Source organism: Somniosus microcephalus, chromosome 12 (assembly GCF_052327205.1).
Source record: "Somniosus microcephalus isolate GS21.2 chromosome 12, FLI_Smic_1.0, whole genome shotgun sequence".
In the NCBI taxonomy this organism is placed as follows: domain Eukaryota; kingdom Metazoa; phylum Chordata; class Chondrichthyes; order Squaliformes; family Somniosidae; genus Somniosus; species Somniosus microcephalus.
The window spans coordinates 16774632-16794613 of NC_140998.1; the positions used below are offsets into that span (position 1 = coordinate 16774632).

A 19982-nucleotide genomic window follows, 5' to 3' on the forward strand; every position below is an offset into this window, starting at 1 on the left:
GCACCCTTATTTTTCCACTGGGGTAGACCTTTTGCCCCGTGTATGTCTTCAATACAATGGACGTGTCCTTTAAGGGTATGTGTGAGAATAGCCGCTCATAGTCTCGTCGATTCATGACAGTTAGGGCTGATCCTGTGTCCAATTCCATCTTCACTGGGGACCCTGCTATCATGAGGGTGACCCAAATGGTTCGGTGATCTTCTTTTGCGAACACGTTGTATAACTTTAAACAACTTAGTCGCCTGCTCCCGGAGTCCTTATCACTCCTGATCTTCTGAACTACTATCTGTCAGTTTCTTTACTTTCCTGTACTGTTCCTTCGTAGTTCTTGTCGTGTTGGTCTTCTTTCCCGACCTGCAGACTCTTGCTATATGTCCCATTTTCCCGCATTGCCTGCATATTTTGTCTTTAAACCAGCAGTCCTTCTGCTCATAGGTTGTTCAGCCGCAGCGATAGCACTTTTCGGCTCCATACGCCATTTCGTTAGCGCTGTATTCTTGTGGTTTCTGTTGTATTTCCGCAGCTCCCCGTGCTGCTGCTTCGTAGGATACTGCCACGCTGAAAGCCTGTTCTAGCGTCATGTCCTTTTTTGAAAGTAGTCGTTTCTGGGTTCCTTCACTCTGGAGCCCGCAGACAAACTTATCCCGTAAGGTGTCTGCCAGTCCTGCTCCGAACTGGTAGTGCTTCGATAACTTTGACTAGTTCCGTAAGATAGTCAGCATTGCTCTCATCTTTGTGCTGGTTTCTTTTATGGAACTTGAATCTTTCTGCTATCAGCAGTGGTGTAGGGCTTAGATGTTCCTGTAAGATATGAACAATCTCCTCAACTTTTCTCCATTGGTTTAGCTGGGGTAATTAAATTCCGCAATAGGCCGTACGTACTCTCTCCCATCAGATTTAATAATACCGACGCCCTCTTTCCATCAGCCACCTCATTTGCCTTGCAGTACACTTCAATTCTTTCCACATACGTGGTCCAGTCTTCTACCTCGTTGTCGAAAGCAGTGATACTGCCACTTTTCGGCATCTTGGGCGATTTAAAATGGCGCCTCCCGCGCTTTTGCTTCTTCCCCAATGGAATAAAATGGCGCCTTCCGCGCTTTTGCTTCTTCCCCAACGGGATAAAATGGCGCTTCCCGCGCTTTTGCTTCTTCCCCTTACTGCCATGCTGCTCCTAGCGTTCCATGGGGTAATGGCGGCGACCCGCAGCTTCGGCGCGTCTCGCTTTCCTTCCCCCCCCCCGTTTAGTTTCTCTCCGCTGTCCTGTTCTCGAGCACCAACCGCGCCCTGTGCGCTCCACCCTCTCGTTTTCTTTTCCCGGCGACGCTGCGTGGCCCGATTTGTAGAGCCGCTCGATCAAGCTTGAGCCCGCCGCAGTCCGGAAGGGTCAGCGCGCTACCTGCTACCAACACGATTCGCTGGAACCACAGTCTCTCCCGCAATTCTCCAAACACCGATGGATTCTTTGGGCGGTTGCCCTCGGTCGACGCCCGTTGCTCAGACTACGACCTTCCAGGACCTTCCTTTCGGCGAGATCCCCGTGAGATGATGCCACACTGCAGGTGAGTTCGAACTTACTCGTCGCTACTGTAAAGTCCGCGCCTCAATCATACACGGACTTCGGGGGAACAGTTTAACAGGTACTTTACTGAACAAGAGGCAGCTTGAAACTGAAACTACAGAAGCCTGCTAGGGCCTTTTATACAGGGGTGGTCACTGCCGGTACTGCAGTCTAAGACCAGTTATTCCCTTAAAGGTACATACACAACAGTTGTGGTTTTAGATTATAAATAAAAGTAGAAGTCATTCTCACCGACTGTCCATCATACAGGCTCTTAGACCGAGGACTGTGCCCCGTAGAATGATTCACCCCTGGGGTGCTTTCTAACTAATGTTTATCTGAAAAACTACAAGCATTCAAGGCAGCAGTTCACAAACATTATGTAAATGCAACAGGTGTCTGTCTTACGGACTTAACCAAGATAGCATAATTCATTCCATTTACTTTTACACAGTTTATACGGTGGCTTTGGTGGTTGATGTTTAAAATTTTTTTTTTTTTTTTTTTTAAAAAGAGCAATTCTGGATTGATGCGAAAAGCCAAATTCGTAATTTTCTTTTACCTATCCAATTTTCTTCCCTGTTCTACTGACCTGTGCTAGGATATATTTCCATGGACACTGGATGTTCTCCAACTCCTTGTCCAAATGGCTATTGTTCATATGTGAGCCTTGACAGTGAGTGTCAACAACCTGCCTGACTGAGGAATCGCAGCTGAGCTTCGATTCTGTCCATACACACACATCCACTCCCAGCTTTCTTATCACAGTTGTGTGGATCAGAGATGAGTGGAAGCCAGCTACATCCGAAAGAGAGCCAATCAGCGCACACTGTCCTTGAGCGGTCCCTAGTGGCGAGTTATAGAGCAGCATTAGTGGTAGTCTAAATGCAGGCCAAGAGTGACGTGTAGAAACCTTGGTCAGAGACAAAAAGAGAGTTAAAAAACTGTCAACACAAATTTTACTGAATTTTGAAATTTGTTCTCTAGCTTTCCTTCAAATAATTTTGAAGGGGGGGGGGATGCGGAGAGAATTCCTTAAGCAGACAATTGTTTGGATAGCTTAAATGGGATAATTCAATTCACTGCATATACTCACTACAGGACCTGCCCTTTGGCTAACAGTTGCCACTCTTGACAAAAGGTCCAGGCTTTTTGGCGAGATTGAAGCCTTTAAGTAAAAACTTTAATTATGCTATTAAAAGGCACACAATCTAATTGCTAAATTTAATCATGTTACTGTGAAACATGGAATGTTTTTCATTTAATGTTTTATTTTGGACATTAGAAATTTCAGTTACTGAGAAAAATGGAAAACCTTTTTTTTCACACAACATTTTGAGCAGTTCGGTTGGTTCCTTAACTAACCTTGATGGTGAACGACGGCACAGGAAAATGAATGGAAAATGTGGACACAGGAACTTACAATGGGAAAAGTTGACACAAAAGTGTGACCAATAACACTGTGACAGGCATTAAATCTTATGGGCGGGGTGCATTTAGGCAGCCGTAAGATTTTTTATATTTATAGAGAGAGCAAGCAAGTGTGAATACCTTGAACTAGAATCATAAAGCACAGAAAGAAGCCATTCAGCCCATTATGCCTGTGCCAGCTATTTGAAAGAGCTACCCGATTAGTCCCATTTCCCTCCCCCCCACCGCTCTTTCTCCATAGCCCTGCAGTTTTCTTCCCTTCAAGTAAAGAAACCATCTGCCATAATTCCATTGTAAATAATTATGATTCTGTAAAATGTTAGTGATTTGATGCACAGATGCTACTTGAGTATTCACTGCTAATTATATTGACCTGATCTCTCTTTTGGAATCTGGATGCCACGTAGCTTGGTTCTTCCAGCTGCAGCAGCCCCAGCTATTCCTATATATATAAAAACTGTATAAAGTTGCTTAACTGGACGCTACTGCTGGAAAATGGCAAGCATTAAAACTAATTATTTAGCTAAAAGAGTTTCATTCATATCAAGTACGCAGCCTCTTAAAGTGCACCGACCTATAATAAATCCCTGTCTGTAATCCACATAGTTTAATGTCATACATAGAGTGTAATTTAACTCTGTAAATACCACACACTTAATAAATGAATTACAGGTTTGTAACAATCAAATTAGTCCCTTGGAAGGCTGGAGTTCCCACACTGAACGGCAGCAATGTGATTATTCTGGTGCAAATGGCAACAGATCTGTGAATATTTCACCTTTTAACATGAAACAGATCAGTGGCAGTAGAAATATTTAATATGATAAGGCAGGATCTGGCCAAAGTGGACTGGGAGCAGCTACTTATAGGAAAATCCACATCAAAGCAGTGGGAGGCTTTCAGAAGGGAAATAGAGAGAGTACAACGCCAACATGTTCCTGTAAAGGTCAAGGGTGGGACCAACAAGCAAAGGGAACCTTGGATGACAAGGGATATACAAAAATGCATTAGGAAAAAAAGGGGGGCTTTTGGCAGTTACAAAAGACTAAAGACGGAGGAAGCCCAAGAGGAGTATAAAAAGTGCAGGGGCATACTTAAAAAAGAAATTAGGAGGGCGAGGAGGGGCCATGAAATAACACTGGCGAGCAAAATAAAGGAAAATCCTAAGATGTTTTATAAGTATATTAAGGGCAAGAGGATAACCAGGGAAAGGGTAGGGCCCATTAGGGACCAAAGTGGCAATCTGTGTGTAGAGCCAGATGATGTAGGCGGGGTTTTAAATGAATTTTTTGCATCTGTGTTCACTATGGAGAAAGATGATGTAGACATAGAAATCGGGCAAGGGGACTGTGACATACTTGAACATATTAGCATCGGGAGGGAGGAGGTACTAGCGGTTTTAGCAGGCCAAAAAGTGGATAAATCCCCAGGCCCGGACGAGATGTATCCCAGGCTGTTGTGTGAGGCAAGGGAGGAGATTGCAGGGGCTCTGACACAAATTTTCAGAACCTCTCTGGCCACAGGGGATGTACCAGAGGACTGGAGAACAGCTAACGTAGTACCATTATTCAAGAAGGGTAGCAGGGATAAACCAGGGAATTACAGGCCAGTGAGCCTAACATCTGTGGTAGGGAAATTATTGGAAAAAATTCTGAGGGACAAAATTAGTCTCCACTTGGAGAGGCAAGGATTAATCGGGGATAGTCAGCATGGCTTTGTCAAGGGTAAATCATGTCTGACAAATCTGATTGAATTTTTCGAGGGGGTGACTAGGTGTGTGGATGAGGGAAATGCTGTGGATGTGGTTTACATGGACTTCAGTAAAGCTTTTGACAAAGTCCCGCATAGGAGACTGGTCAAGAAGGTAAGAGCCCATGGGATCCTTGGCGCGTTGGATCCTAAACTGGCTGAGTGGCAGGAGGCAGAGGGTGATGGTCGAAGGTTGCTTTTGTGACTGGAAGCCTGTGTCTAGTGGGGTACCTCAGGGATCGGTGCTGGGTCCCTTGCTGTTTGTGATCTACATAAATGATTTGGATGAGAATGTAAAAGGCATGATCAGTAAGTTCGCAGATGACACGAAAATTGGTGGGGTGGTAAATTGTGAGGAGGAAAGCCTCAGGCTACAGGAAGATATAAACGAGTTGGTCAGATGGGCGGAAAAGTGGCAAATGGAATTTAACCCTGAAAAGTGCGAGGTGATGCATTTTGGACGGACAAATAAGGCAAGGGAATACACAATGAGTGGTAGGACCCTAGGAAGTACAGAGGGTCAGAGGGACCTTGGTGTGCATGTACATAGATCCCTGAAGGCAGCGGAACAGGTAGATAAGGTGGTTAAAAAGGCATATGGGATACTTGCCTTCATTAGCCGAGGCATAGAATATAAGAGCAGGGAGGTTATGATGGAGCTGTACAAAACGCTGGTGAGGCCACAGCTGGAGTAGTGTGTGCAGTTCTGGTCGCCTCACTATAGGAAGGATGTGATTGCTTTAGAGAGGGTGCAGAGAAGATTCACCAGGATGTTACCTGGGATGGAGCGCCTCAGCTATGAAGAAAGACTAAACAGGCTGGGGTTGTTTTCATTGGAGCAAAGAAGGCTGAGGGGGGACCTGATTGAGGTGTACAAAATGATGAGGGGCATAGATAGGGTAGATAAAGAGGAACTTTTCCCCTTAGTAGGGGGGTCAATAACAAGGGGGCATAGATTCAAGGTAAGGGGCAGGAGATTTAGAGGGGATTTGAGGAGGATCTTTTTCACCCAGAGGGTGGTTGGAATCTGGAACTCTCTGCCTGAAAGGGTGGTAGAGGCAGGAACCCTCACAACATTCAAAAAGCATTTGGATGAGCACTTGAAATGCCATTGCATACAAGGCTATGGACCAAATGCTGGAAAATGGGATTAGACTGGACAGGGATTGATGGACGACGCAGACACGATGGGCCGAAGGGCCTCTTTCTGTGCTGTAAAACTCTATGACTCTATGAAATGGTGTCTTGCTCTGCATCTGCGTTGTCTATTTTCAGTGTCCTTATCATTTAGACTTGGGAGATGAGCAGCGGCAGCAGCGCCAGGGACGGATGGGAGCGAGGCGGCAGTATCGGGGATTGAGGGGAGCGAGGCGGCAGTATCGGGGATTGAAGGGAGAGAGTCGGCAGTATCGGGGATTGAGGGGAGAGAGGCGGCAGTATTGGGGATTAAGGGGAGAGAGGCGGCAGGATTGAGGGGAGAGAGGCGGCAGTATCGGGGACTGAGGGGAGAGAGGCGGCAGTATCGGGGACTGAGGGGAGAGAGGCGGCAGTATCGGGGACTGAGGGGGGAGAGGCGGCAGTATCGGGGACTGATGGGGAGAGGCGGCAGTATCGGGGACTGAGGGGAGAGAGGCGGCAGTATCGGGGACTGAGGGGAGAGAGGCGGCAGTATCGGGGACTGAGGGGAGAGAGGCGGCAGTATCGGGGACTGAGGGGAGAGAGGCGGCAGTATCGGGGACTGAGGGGAGAGAGGCGGCGGTATTGGGGACTGATGGGGAGAGGCGGCAGTATCGGGGACTGAGGGGAGAGAGGCGGCAGTATCGGGGACTGAGGGGAGAGAGGCGGCAGTATCGGGGACTGAGGGGGGAGAGGCGGCAGTATCGGGGACTGAGGGGAGAGAGGCGGCAGTATCGGGGACTGAGGGGAGAGAGGCGGCAGTATCGGGGACTGAGGGGAGAGAGGCGGCAGTATCGGGGACTGAGGGGAGAGAGGCGGCGGTATCGGGGACTGATGGGGAGAGGCGGCAGTATCGGGGACTGAGGGGAGAGAGGCGGCAGTATCGGGGATTGAGGGGAGAGAGGCGGCAGTATCGGGGATTGAGGGGAGAGAGGCGGCAGTATCGGGGACTGAGGGGAGAGAGGCAGCAGTATCGGGGACTGAGGGGAGAGAGGCGGCAGTATCGGGGACTGAGGGGAGAGAGGCGGCAGTATCGGGGACTGATGGGGAGAGGCAGCAGTATCGGGGACTGATGGGGAGAGGCGGCAGTATCGGGGACTGAGGGGAGAGAGGCGACAGTATCGGGGACTGAGGGGAGAGAGGCGGCAGTATCGGGGATTGAGGGGAGAGAGGCGGCAGTATCGGGGATTGAGGGGAGAGAGGCGGCAGTATCGGGGACTGAGGGGAGAGAGGCAGCAGTATCGGGGACTGATGGGGGGTGAGAGAGACAGCAGCTTTGGGGAGTGGGTGAGAGGCAGCAGCTTTGGGAGGGGGGGTGAGAGAGGCTGCAGCTTTGGGGAGTGGGTGAGAGGCAGCAGCTTTGGGAGGGGGGGTGAGAGAGGCTGCAGCTTTGGGGACTGATGGAAGGGAGAGGTAGCAACATTGGGCACTGACAGGAGCGCGTGGCAGCAACATTGGCGACTCCCAGGGGGATACAACAGAATTAGGGACTTGCTCCGAGTCCAGTGTCAGTTGCTCAGTCAGGGAAGGGAACAGCACATGTGAAATTAGATTTGCAGTTGATACCCCAGCATAGACCAAGCACCCACACAAATGTTTAACGTGGCAAATTGGTGTTTGTTCTGTACAGCATTAACTGCAGTTCTTTGAGCCATGATTTGTCTGCTAATGGTGTGATCAGGGCTCAGGGTTATCAAACCGCTATTGCAGGTGGAACAGGCGAGATTAGATTCAAAACCAACCAGCAATCTCTAACGATAAAACATCCAGTTAACATTGTGTTGGGGGTGGGTGGGGGAGATCTTACAGTCAAATTGCACTGAGTTTCCATTGCTTCTTTGACAGAATGATGTAAATCCGTGGATAAACTTCTGGGAAGGGAAGAATGTTTAAGGTCTTAGAACAGCCAATAACTGGCTTTATTGTTTTCTAATCCTACTCACTTTTCTAGAGAGGCTTGCTTGCAATTCTGTTAAGTGTAAGAAGATAGAGAGCCAATCTAATAGCCACTGCGGACTGTAAGTTATCACACAGTAAACCAATGCAGCAGCAAGCAGTGCCACATCACTTAATGTTGCAGCACTCCCCTGACAGTTTCCGCAAATGAACGGACTGATTTTTCTCCTTCCTCGTGACAGCACCTGAAAATGAATGGCCAATTAAAGCAGGATCTCTTGATTAGCTGAGTTTATTCAATGAAGTTAACATACTGCTTTAAATTGTATAAATCCCGAGTTACCTGGGGTAGCATTAGGGATGCTGCAATCCTCTCCGATTTATCTTGTCGGCATAACACTAGAGTCATAGAGCTATACAGCACAGAAAGAGGCCCTTCGGCCCATCGTGTCCGCGCCGGCCATCAAGCCCTATCTATTCTAATCCCATTTTCCAGCACTTGGTCCGTAGCCTTGTATGCCAAGGCATTTCAAGTGCTCATCTAAATGCTGCTTGAATGTTGTGAGGGTTCCTGCCTCTACCACCCTTTCAGGCAGTGAGTTCCAGATTCCAACCACCCTCTGGGTGAAAAAGTTTTTCCTCAAACCCCCTCTAAACCTCCTGCCCCTTACCTTGAAACTGTGCCCCCTGGTTATTGACCCCTCTACTAAGGGGAAAAATTCCATTCTATCTACCCTATCTATGCCTCTCATAATTTTGTACACCTCAATCAGGTCCCCCCTCAGCCTTCTCTGCTCTAAGGAAAACAACCCCAGCCTGTCCAGTCTCTCTTCATAGCTGAAGCGCTCCAGCCCAGGTAACATCCTGGTGAATCTCCTCTGCACTCTCTCCAATGCAATCACATCCTTCCTATAGTGGCGACCAGAACTGCACACAGTATTCCAGCTGTGGCCTAACTAGCGTTTTGTACAGCTCCATCATAACCTCCCTGCTCTTGCCTTCATTAGCCGAGGCATAGAATATAAGTATCCCATATGCCTTCTTAACCACCTTAGATCCCTGAAGGCAGCAGGACAGGTAGATATGTACTTGCGCACCAAGGTCCCTCTAATCCTCTGTCCTTCCTAGGGTCCTATCATTCATTGTGTATTCCCTTGCCTTGTTAGTCCTCCCAAAATGCATCACCTCACACTTTTCAGGGTTAAATTCCATTTGCCACTGTTCTGCCCATCTGACCAACCCGTCTATATCGTCCTGTAGCCTGAGGCTTCCCTCCTCACGATTTACCACTCCACCAATTTTCGTGTCATCTGCGAACTTACTGATCATACCTCCTATATTCATACCTAAATCATTAATGTACACTACAAACAGCAAGGGACCCAGCACCGATCCCTGCGGTCCACCACTGGACACAGGCTTCCAGTCACAAAAACAACCTTCGACCACCACCCTCTGCCTCCTGCCACTAAGCCAATTTTGGATCCAATGTGCCAAATTGCCCTGGATCCCATGGGCTCTTACCTTCTTGACCAGTCTCCCATGCGGGACTTTGTCAAAAACCTTACTGAAGTCCATGTAGACTGCATCAACTGCACTACCCTTATCCACACACCTAGTCACCCCCTCGAAGAATTTAATCAAATTGAATTCCCATGCACCGGCTGCCTTTGTCCTGCAGTTTTTTTTCTGCTACATACCACCACCAGGTACAAATCGTTACGGTGTCTGTTGTCTAAAGTGGTCTTGACAGTACCTTACTGTTATGCTACCCAGTGGCTGCGGTGTGCACTATCCACAGGATGCACTGCAGCAACATGCCAGGGCTTCTTCAGCAGCACCTCTCAAACTTACAACTTCCATCGCCCAGAAGGACAAAAGCAGCCGGTGCATGGGTACACCATCACCTCCAAGTTCCCCTCCAAGTCATACACCAGTGCAACTTGGGCATATATCGCCGTTCCTTCATCGTCGTTGGGTCAAAATTCTGGACCTCCCTACCTAACAGCACTGTGGTATCACCTTCACTGCACAAATGCAGCAGTTCTAGAAGGCGGCCCACCACCACCTTCTCAAGGACAACTAGGAAGGGCAATAAATGCCAGCCTTGCCAGCGAATTTGATGCCTAATCGCAGCGGAGTAATCTGTCCAATTTCATTTTTTTTATAGCAGTTTGATACAACTGAGTGTCTTGCTAGGCCATTTCAGAGGGTAGTTAAAAGTCAATCACATTGGTGTGGGTCTGGAGTCATATATAGGCCAGACCGGGTAAGGACGGCAGATTTCCTTCCCTAAAGGACATTAGTGAATCAGTTGGGTTTTTACAACAATCCGACAGCTTTATGGTCATTTTTACTGATACCGGCGGAATGTCTTTCAGTTGATAACTTGTTGGAGTATTGTGCTCATCTTAGAATGAAAGCTGTCTTTGCTAATTTCTTAATTACCCTTTTTTTTCTTCTACGTTACATTTACACAGAAACTTGACTAGAGGAGTTACCCGGTTTCGAGAAATCTTGAGAGCTGTGGAAACAAGGACCACGCAGAATTTGCGGATGGTGAGTGACCAGACATGCCCCACAGTGTGAAAGGGGAGCTCGCTATTTTGGGCTCATTATCAAAAGTGAGCCCAGATCGGTAATATTTAAGGTACAGTAACTGTTAAAGCAATCTGAACACTGTCAAAGTAGCCACTTACAATATGGGGTTGCTTGCCATGGGCGGTCCTACAAAACGCTGGTTAACAGCCAAGTGCCATCACTGTGCAGCGTTGCAGGACTCTGGGTAATTACAGAATATTTATTGTTCCAGTTATTTTCTTATTGAAGAAAGGGCATTTCTCCACCATCTCCAGTGTTCTTCCTCTACTGAAGCTGCTGGGCTGCATTTCCACGGTATTAGCTGCCTTCTAACACCTTGCCCAAGTGACTGTTCTTCATCTGTGAACTTGAGTGTGTCAGCAGGCTGCTGCACCATAGATAGCATTATTACTGAGCCAATACACGCACACTGGTTACTGGCTGGCCTCCCACCTTGTACCCTCCGTAAACTTGAGCTCATTCAAAACTGTGCTGCCCGTATCGTAACTCGTACCAAGTCCTGTTCATCCATCACTCTTCTGCTCACTGACCTACTTTGGCTCTCGGTCCCCCCTCTCACCTCGATTTTTAAAATTCTCAGTTTTCAAAACCCTGCATGTGCCTCGCCCTTCCTTATCTGTGTAACCTCCTCTAGCCTTACAAACCTTCCGAGATCTCTGTGCTCCTCCAATTCTGTCCTCTTGCGCAACCCCGATTTTCATCGCTCCAGCATTGGCAGCCGTGCCTTCAGCCGACTAGGCCCTAAGCACTGAAATTCCCTTCCTAAATCTCTCTGCCTTTCTCTCTCCTCCTTTGAGCCACTCCTTGAAACCTACCTCATTGACCAAGGTTTTTATCACCTGTCCTAATATCTCCTTATGTGGCTTGGTGTCAAATTTTGTTTGATAACGCTCCTGTGAAGCGCCTCAAGACACTATATAAATGCAAGTTGTTGTTGGATAGTGATCAAGACAGGAACCCGGGCTCATTATTTTTTCCCCCTCTGGTACTGTGGCCAATTATAGCGTCTCAATTGCTGATCTCGTTGATAATCTGCCAACTCGGCTTAGTCTGGGGTTTAACTCCTGGTCTGTACGGCTCTGTACTGGCCAGGTAGTTTATGTGAGAAAATGGTCACCAATTAAATTGGTTACACGTTTACATAGAATTTTCAGCACAGTAACATGGCCAACTAGTCTATGCCGGTCAAGTCCCATTCCTGTTTTTTTGTGACTAAATGCCTATAAAGAGTAGCTGAGGCATTTTATCTTCTTCCTGATGTATAACATCTGATTGACGCTTCATTGAAATAGAAGAGAATTATTGGCAAAACAAAACAAAATATTACAGATCAGGTAGCACCTGTGGAGAGAGAAACAGTTAACGTTTCAGGTCGATGACCTTTCATCAGAATTATAGAATCATAGAATGATACAGCACAGAAGGAGCGCTTTTGGCCCATCGTGCCTGTGCCGGCTCTTTGAAAGAGCTGTCCAATTACCGGCAACTCTTTGCAGCCTTTTAAAATGTATCCAGATACAGCAATGGTTTAGCAGCAAGTGCCTGGAGATCACTATTCTACAAAAGTACAAGCCACAATCATTTAAAAGTGATGGACTAAGGCCCCCTTGACCTCTTTGTGGTCAATGCTACATTGGCTGCAGTATTGAGCTATAGAGCCCAGGAAAGTCGCAGGGTTGGTCCTTGCCCTGTGCCAAGTCAGCTGATCGCAGCTAGGGCAAGAGTATGAGCTGCTGCAATTTGCCTTAATTTCTTTTTTTTTTTACTACGTCTCTATGATGTGCTTTGAGATTTTCTGGTTATATATGTTAAAGGTGCTATATAAATGCAAGTTGTTGAGTGAAAGAAGGAAAAATCCATCAAGGTTCCTACTCCTGGTCACTATCCCATGACCCCATGTTTGTGGGTGACGGGATTGGGTTCAGCTGTGATGTAGCTTCAACACTCGCTGTCAGACATGAAGAATGGTTACTCGAATGAGGAATCGGAAGTCAGTTGGCAGCTGCGGATCTATATTGCAGGAAGGGTCAGCGCCTTCAGGAGAAAGTGGGGAGGAGGGAGGGCGCGAGTGAATGGAAAAAAAAAAAAAAAAAATCCAAATCTGGGAATGTTTTTAAGATTCCCATCTGATTGAACCAGGAGCAAGCGGTAATAATTGACAGTTGTAAAGGATCCTATCGTGGCATTCAAAGTGCCCTCTGCGAAGGCATAAAGCTGAAACGAATTCCTTCCTCCATTCAATAATTGAGGACAATCCCAGAGCACAGGCCAAGTGACCATTGACAGCAAGAGTACACCACATGGTCCTGTGGTGATGCCAGTGCATCACCTGACCTTTTCCATGCCATCATTCAGTCGTGGCTCAGTTGGTAGCACCCTCGTCTCTAAGAATAAATTATTATTAGTAAAAAAAACAGTACTGGCAAAATTTATGGGACTCAAAGTCGATAAATCTCAAGGACCGGATGACCTATATCCTAGGGTTTTAAAAGAGGTGGCCATTGGGACAGTGGACGCATTGGTTGTCATCTTCCAAAATTCTATAGATTCTGGAACGGTTCCTGCAGATTGGAGGATAGCAAATGTAACCCCACTATTTAAGAAAGGAGGGAGCGAGAAAACGGGGAGCTACAGACCTGTTAGCTTCACATCAGTACAGGAAACTTTGTGCTATCTGGCACCGATAGGACCGAGCTGTTGCCGTTCCCTCAAAACTGCCGGATACACCAGCGCTGATGTTGAAACATACGGAGATTTTCAGCTCCGTGTGAATCAACAAACCCTGTTGCTTAGCAACAGCTTCCAAACAGTCGGCAAGCGTCTCTGTAGCATCTCTAGCTGAAGCTGTTGCTTAGCTACAGACCTTGCAGAGCTTGACTGTTGAGAAAAAAGCAACGAAAAGAAAAAAACCTAACGAAACGGCTCCTGATTTTTGCCGGTGGCTCGAGCTTGCCGGACATTTAGCCTCCGGATAACACACAGTTTCCTGTAGTTGGGAAAATGCTGGAATCTATTATAAAGGATGCAATAACTGGGCACTTAGAAACTAATAACAAGATTGGGCGGAGTCAACATGGATTTACGAAAGGGAAATCCTGTTTAACAAGCCTGTTGGAGTTCTTTGAGGATGTAACTAGTGGAGTAACAAAGGGGAACTGGTAGATGTGGTGTATTTGGATTTTCAGAAGGCCTTCGATAAGGTCCCACACAAGAGGTTGGTGAACAAAATTAGGGCGCATGGAATTGGGGGTAATATACAAGCATGGATTGAGAATTGGTTAACAGACAAAACAAAGAGTAGGGATAAACGGGTCTTTTTCAGGATGGCAGGCTGTCACGAGTGGGGTACCGCAAGGACCGGTGCTTGGGCCCCAACTATTCACAATCTGTATCAATGATTTGGATGAGGGGACTAAATGTAACATTTCCAAATTTGCTGATGACACAAAGCTAGGTGGCAGTGTCAGTTGCGAAGAGGATGTGAAAAGGCTTCAAGGGGATCTCGACAGGCTCAGTGAGTGGGCGAGAACATGACAGATGGATTATAATGTGGATAAATGTGAAGTTATCCACTTTAGTAGAAAAAACAGAAAGGCAGAGTATTTCCTAAATGGTGAAAGATTGGGGAATGCAGATGCTCAAAGGGACCTGGGAGTCCTTGTACATGAGTCACTGAAAGTGAATGTGCAGGTGCAGCAAGCCATTAGGAAGGCAAATGGTATGCTGGCCTTCATTACAAGAGGATTGGGGTACAGGAGTAAAGAAGTCTTACTCCAATTATATAGGGCCTTGGTGAGACCACACCTGAAGTACTGTGTACAATTTTGGTCTCCTTACCTAAGGAAGGATATACTTGCCATAGAGGGAGTGCAACAAAGGTTCACGAGATTGATTCCTGAGATGGCGGGACTGTCATATCAAGAGATTGAGTAAACATAGAAACATAAAATAGGAGCAGGAGTAGGCCATTCGGCCCTTCGAGCCTGCTCCGCCGTTCAATGAGATCATGGCTGATCATCCAAATTCAGTACCCTGTCCCTGCCTTCTCCCCATATCCCTTGATCCCTTTAGTCTTAAGAAATATATCCAACTCCTTCTTGAATATATTTAATGAACTGGCCTCCACCGCCCTCTGTGGCAGAGAATTCCACAGGTTCACCACTCTCTGGGTGAAGAAATTCCTCCTCATTTCAGTCCTAAATGGCTTACCCCTTATCCTTAGACTATGACCCCTGGTTCTGGACTCCCCGGCCATCGGGAACATCCTTCCTGCATCTAGTCTGTCCAGGCCTGACAGAATTTTATAGGTTTCGATGAGATCCCCTCTCAATCTTCTAAACTCCAGTGAGTATAAGCCCAATCGACACAATCTCTCCTCATACGTCATTCTTGCCATCCCAGGTATCAGCCTGGTGAATCTTCGCTGCACTCCTTCCATGGCAAGAACGTCCTTCCTCAGATAAGGCGACCAAAACTGCACACAATACTCAAGCTGCGGTCTCACCAAGGCCCTGTACAACTGCAGCAAGACATCCTTGCTCCTGTACTCGAACCCTCTTGCTACGAAGGCCAACATACCATTTGCCGCCTTAACCGCCTGCTGCACCCGCATGCTTACCTTCAGCGACTGGTGCACAAGAACATCCAGGTCTCTCTGCACTTCCTCTTTTCCCAATCTATTGCCATTGAAATAATCTGCCTTCCTGTTTTTGCCACCAAAGTGGATAACCTCACATTTATCCACATTATAGTGCATTTGCCATGTTTCTGCCCAATCTCCCAACCTGTCCAAATCGTACTGGAGTTTCACAACATCCTCCTCACAGCACACACGCCCACCCAGCTTTGTGTCGTCTGCAAATTTGGAGATATTACATCCAATTCCCTCGTCCAGATCATTAATGTATATTGTGAACAGCTGGGGTCCTAGCACCGATCCTTGCGGTACCCCACTAGGCACTGCCTGCCACTCGGAAAAGTACCTGTTTATTCCAACTCTCTGCTTTCTATCCGCCAACCAGTTCTCTATCCAAGTTAATACCTTGCCCCCAATCCCATGTGACTTAATTTTGCACACTAATCTCTTATGCGGGACCTTATCGAAAGCCTTCTGAAAGTCCAAATACACCACATCCACTGGTTCTCCCTTATCTATTTTACCAGTTACATCCTCAAAAAAGGCCTGTATTCTCTTGAATTCAGAAGAATGAGAGGGGATCTCATTGAAGCATACAAAATTATTACAGGGCTTGATAGGGTGGATGCTGGGAGAATGTTTCCCTTGGCTGGGGAGCCTAGAACCAGGGGCCACAGCCTCAGGATAAAGGGTAGGCCATTCAGGACTGAGATGAGAAGAAATTTCTTCACACAGAGGGTGGTGAATCTTTGGAATTCTCTACCCCAGAGGGCTGTGGAGGCTCAGTCATTGGGTATATTCAAGACAGAAGTCGATAGATTTCTGACTAAGGACATCAAGGGATATGGCGATAGGGCCGGTGAATGGGGTTGAGGCAGAAGATCAGCCATGATCTCATTGAATGGCGGAGCAGGCTCGAAGGGCCGAATAGCCTACTCCTGCTCCTATTTCTTATGTTCTTAAGGTTGTGGGTTCAAGTCCCACTCCAGAGCCTTGAGCACAAAAACCTAGGCTGACACTCCAGTGTAGTCCTGAGGGAGTGCTACACTGTCAGAAGTGCCGTCTTTTGGATGAGACGCTCAGGTGGACACAAGATCACATGGCACTATTCTGAAGAAGAGCAGGGGAGTTGTATCCGGTGTCCGAGCCAATATTTATCCCTCAACCAACTGAAACAGATTATCTGGTCATTACAGGAAACTCTTGTTTAAACGGCACCTAATTACCCGGAGTTCTCTAATAACTGGCAAAAGTCTGGAGTAGGTTTTGAGGCTTCCATATACTGTATATTTGTGGCTGTGTAACTGGGGTTCTCATACCTTTTGTCGTGTAATCATGGCTCCTGCACCTCTGGTTGTGTAACCTGGTCCCCTGCACCTGTGCCTGTGTGAACGGGGCTCCGGCCCCTGTGCCTGTGTGAACGGGGCTCCGGCCCCTGTGCCTGTGTGAACGGGGCTCCGGCCCCTGTGCCTGTGTGAACGGGGCTCCGGCCCCTGTGCCTGTGTGAACGGGGCTCCGGCCCCTGTGCCTGTGTGAACGGGGCTTCGGCCCCTGTGCCTGTGTGAACGGGGCTCCGGCCCCTGTGCCTGTGTGAACGGGGCTTCGGCCCCTGTGCCTGTGTGAACGGGGCTCCGGCCCCTGTGCCTGTGTGAACGGGGCTCCGTCCCCTGTGCCTGTGTGAACGGGGCTCCGTCCCCTGTGCCTGTGTGAACGGGGCTCCGGCCCCTGTGCCTGTGTGAACGGGGCTCCGGCCCCTGTGCCTGTGTGAACGGGGCTCCGGCCCCTGTGCCTGTGTGAACGGGGCTCCGGCCCTTGTGCCTGTGTGAACGGGGCTCCGGCCCCTGTGCCTGTGTGAACGGGGCTCCGGCCCTTGTGCCTGTGTGAACGGGGCTCCGGCCCTTGTGCCTGTGTGAACGGGGCTCCGGCCCCTGTGCCTGTGTGAACGGGGCTCCGGCCCCTGTGCCTGTGTGAACGGGGCTCCGGCCCCTGTGCCTGTGTGAACGGGGCTCCGGCCCCTGTGCCTGTGTGAACGGGGCTCCGGCCCTTGTGCCTGTGTGAACGGGGCTCCGGCCCTTGTGCCTGTGTGAACGGGGCTCCGGCCCCTGTGCCTGTGTGAACGGGGCTCCGGCCCTTGTGCCTGTGTGAACGGGGCTCCGGCCCTTGTGCCTGTGTGAACGGGGCTCCGGCCCTTGTGCCTGTGTGAACGGGGCTCCGGCCCTTGTGCCTGTGTGAACGGGGCTCCGGCCCTTGTGCCTGTGTGAACGGGGCTCCGGCCCTTGTGCCTGTGTGAACGGGGCTCCGGCCCTTGTGCCTGTGTGAACGGGGCTCCGGCCCTTGTGCCTGTGTGAACGGGGCTCCGGCCCCTGTGCCTGTGTGAACGGGGCTCCGGCCCCTGTGCCTGTGTGAACGGGGCTCCGGCCCCTGTGCCTGTGTGAACGGGGCTCCGGCCCTTGTGCCTGTGTGAACGGGGCTCCGGCCCTTGTGCCTGTGTGAACGGGGCTCCGGCACTTGTACCTGTGTTAAGGGGGCTCCGGCCCGTGTGCCTGTGTGAACGGGGCTCCGGCCCTTGTGCCTGTGTGAACGGGGCTCCGGCCCCTGTGCCTGTGTGAACGGGGCTCCGGCCCCTGTGCCTGTGTGAACGGGGCTCCGGCCCCTGTGCCTGTGTGAACGGGGCTCCGGCCCCTGTGCCTGTGTGAACGGGGCTCCGGCCCCTGTGCCTGTGTGAACGGGGCTCCGGCCCCTGTGCCTGTGTGAACGGGGCTCCGGCCCCTGTGCCTGTGTGAACGGGGCTCCGGCCCTTGTGCCTGTGTGAACGGGGCTCCGGCCCCTGTGCCTGTGTGAACGGGGCTCCGGCCCTTGTGCCTGTATCTCTTTACCTCAGCTGCAGAAGGAACAGCTCCCTGTTGCACTAGTCTTGCCCACATTATCCATCCTCATGGTCTCTCTAAGAGAGATTCCCAAATTAAGGGCACATGCTGTGAACCCACAACTCCCTAGATGCTGGGCTGAGACTGGACAAACTCATTTCACATAGGATCCTTATATCACTTACAGTTTTTTTCAATAATCTGTTGTTCGACATTTTGGCAGAGTTATCAACTGTGATACGACCTGTGGGAGAACTGAAAGCTGAGTCACTTTCACTGGCATAAAATCTGTTTCCATCAGAAGATTTGCAGTTAAATATAGACAGTGTGGGTGTCACACAGAATGAATAGCTTTCTTAATTACACCAGGACATTGTGTTTTCACTTTTCACTGAACTGTTGCCACATTGTCTTCCCTTGGATCATTCTTTACACTCCTGATTTTCGCCCTTGACCATCTGTTTAATTATGCTGCAATCAAGAGCTATTTTTTTCCCAATTATTTGAACTGCAAGTGTTCCTGGCTTTCCAAATATCTGTTCTTCTCTTCCTGCTCTGCATTCCAATCAAATTAGGAGTCCTATTATAAAGATTTTAATTTTCCACATTCGCAGCTACAAGTTGTACTTTAAGAATAAATATTGATAACTTTTTCCAGCTGAATAATATCATTCTTACCGCACCCCTGCTCCGATCTCCACCAAAGTTGTGACTTTATTTTCTTTACGTTTATTAAAACTATTTTTTAAACGCCCTCAAAAAATACCTCTGCCATTTTTCAAAAATGCAGAGATCTACTAACTATGAACAGGCTATCACAGTTTAGAACAGCAACGGCGAGAAATCAGTCAAGAGAAATGACCAATACAAAAGCAAAATACTGCGGATGCTGGAAATCTGAAATAAAAACAGAAAATGCTGGAAATACTCAGCAGGTCAGGCAGCATCTGTGGAGAGAGAAACAGAGTTAATGTTTCAGGTCGATGACCCTTCGTCAGAAGTGGAAAAAGTTGGAGATGGAACAGGTTTTTAAGCAAGTGCAGGGGCAGGGAAAGGGGGGAGGGGAGGAAAGAACAAAAGGGAAGGTCTGTGATAGGGTGGAAGGCCGGAGAGATTAAAAGACAAAAGGGATAATGGTGCGAGGCAAAAGGAGATGGTAATGGGACAAGTTAAGAAACAAAAGATGGCTCTAGATGAAGTGTAAATGGCAATGGCAGAATGATCGACAGCTGCCATGTGAGAGAGAGAAAAAAAATGATAGGGGCCGAGGTTATGGTCTGAAATTGTTGAACTCGGTGTTGAGTCCAGAAGGCTGTAAAGTGCCTAATCGAAAGATGAGGTGCTGTTCCTCGAGCTTACGCTGAGCTTCACTGGAACAGTGCAAGAGGCTGAGGACGGTGAGGTCTGAGTGGGAGTGGAGCAGCGAATTAAAGTGACAGGCGACCGGAAGCTCGGGGTCACCCTTACGGACTGAACGGAGGTGTTCCGCAAAGCGGTCACCCAATCTGCGTCTAGTCTCCCCAATGTAGAGGAGACCGCATCGTGAGCAGTGAATACAGTATATTAAATTGCAAGAAGTACAAGTAAATCACTGTTTCCCCTGGAAGGAGTGTTTGGGGCCCTGGACAGTGGGAAGTGGGGAGGTAAAAGGGCAGGTGTTGCCTCTCCTGCGCTTGCACGGGAAGGTATAAGGGGAAGGGGTGATGGAGTAGTGGTGGACCCAGGGTGTTACGGAGGGAGCGGTCCCTTCGGAATGCTGAAAGGGGAGGGGAGGGGAAGATGTGTTTGGTGGTGGGATCACGCTGGAGGTGGCGGAAATGGCGGAGGATGATCCGTTGAATGTGGAGGATGGTGGGGTGAAAGGTGAGGACAAGGGGAACCCTATCGTGGTTCTGGGAGGGAGATATTCTCTCGCAGAGCCCCGAGATGGGGCGCTTCCATTAGTGCCCCGCTTTCCTCTTGGGGCGCTACCGGTGAATTTCGGGGGTGGGGGGTGGGGGCTAATTTTTTCGGCAAAGTTAGCGCCCCAAAGGGGGCGTGACTCATTTTTCCCCCTTAATCTCTC

The 19982-nt window shown here is 48.8% G+C and overlaps 1 protein-coding gene across 7 annotated transcripts in view; it reads left to right on the forward strand.

The window, feature by feature from the left end:
• ttc7b (tetratricopeptide repeat domain 7B) overlaps positions 1 to 19982 on the forward strand; it is a 499428-nt gene that overhangs the window by 103974 nt on the left and 375472 nt on the right. For all 7 annotated transcript variants that reach the window (XM_086002622.1, XM_086002620.1, XM_086002625.1 and 4 more), the window contains exon 6: positions 10294 to 10372. In XM_086002622.1, coding sequence (XP_085858748.1) covers positions 10294 to 10372 — 79 coding nt within the window. The remainder of the gene's footprint in view (positions 1 to 10293; positions 10373 to 19982) is intronic.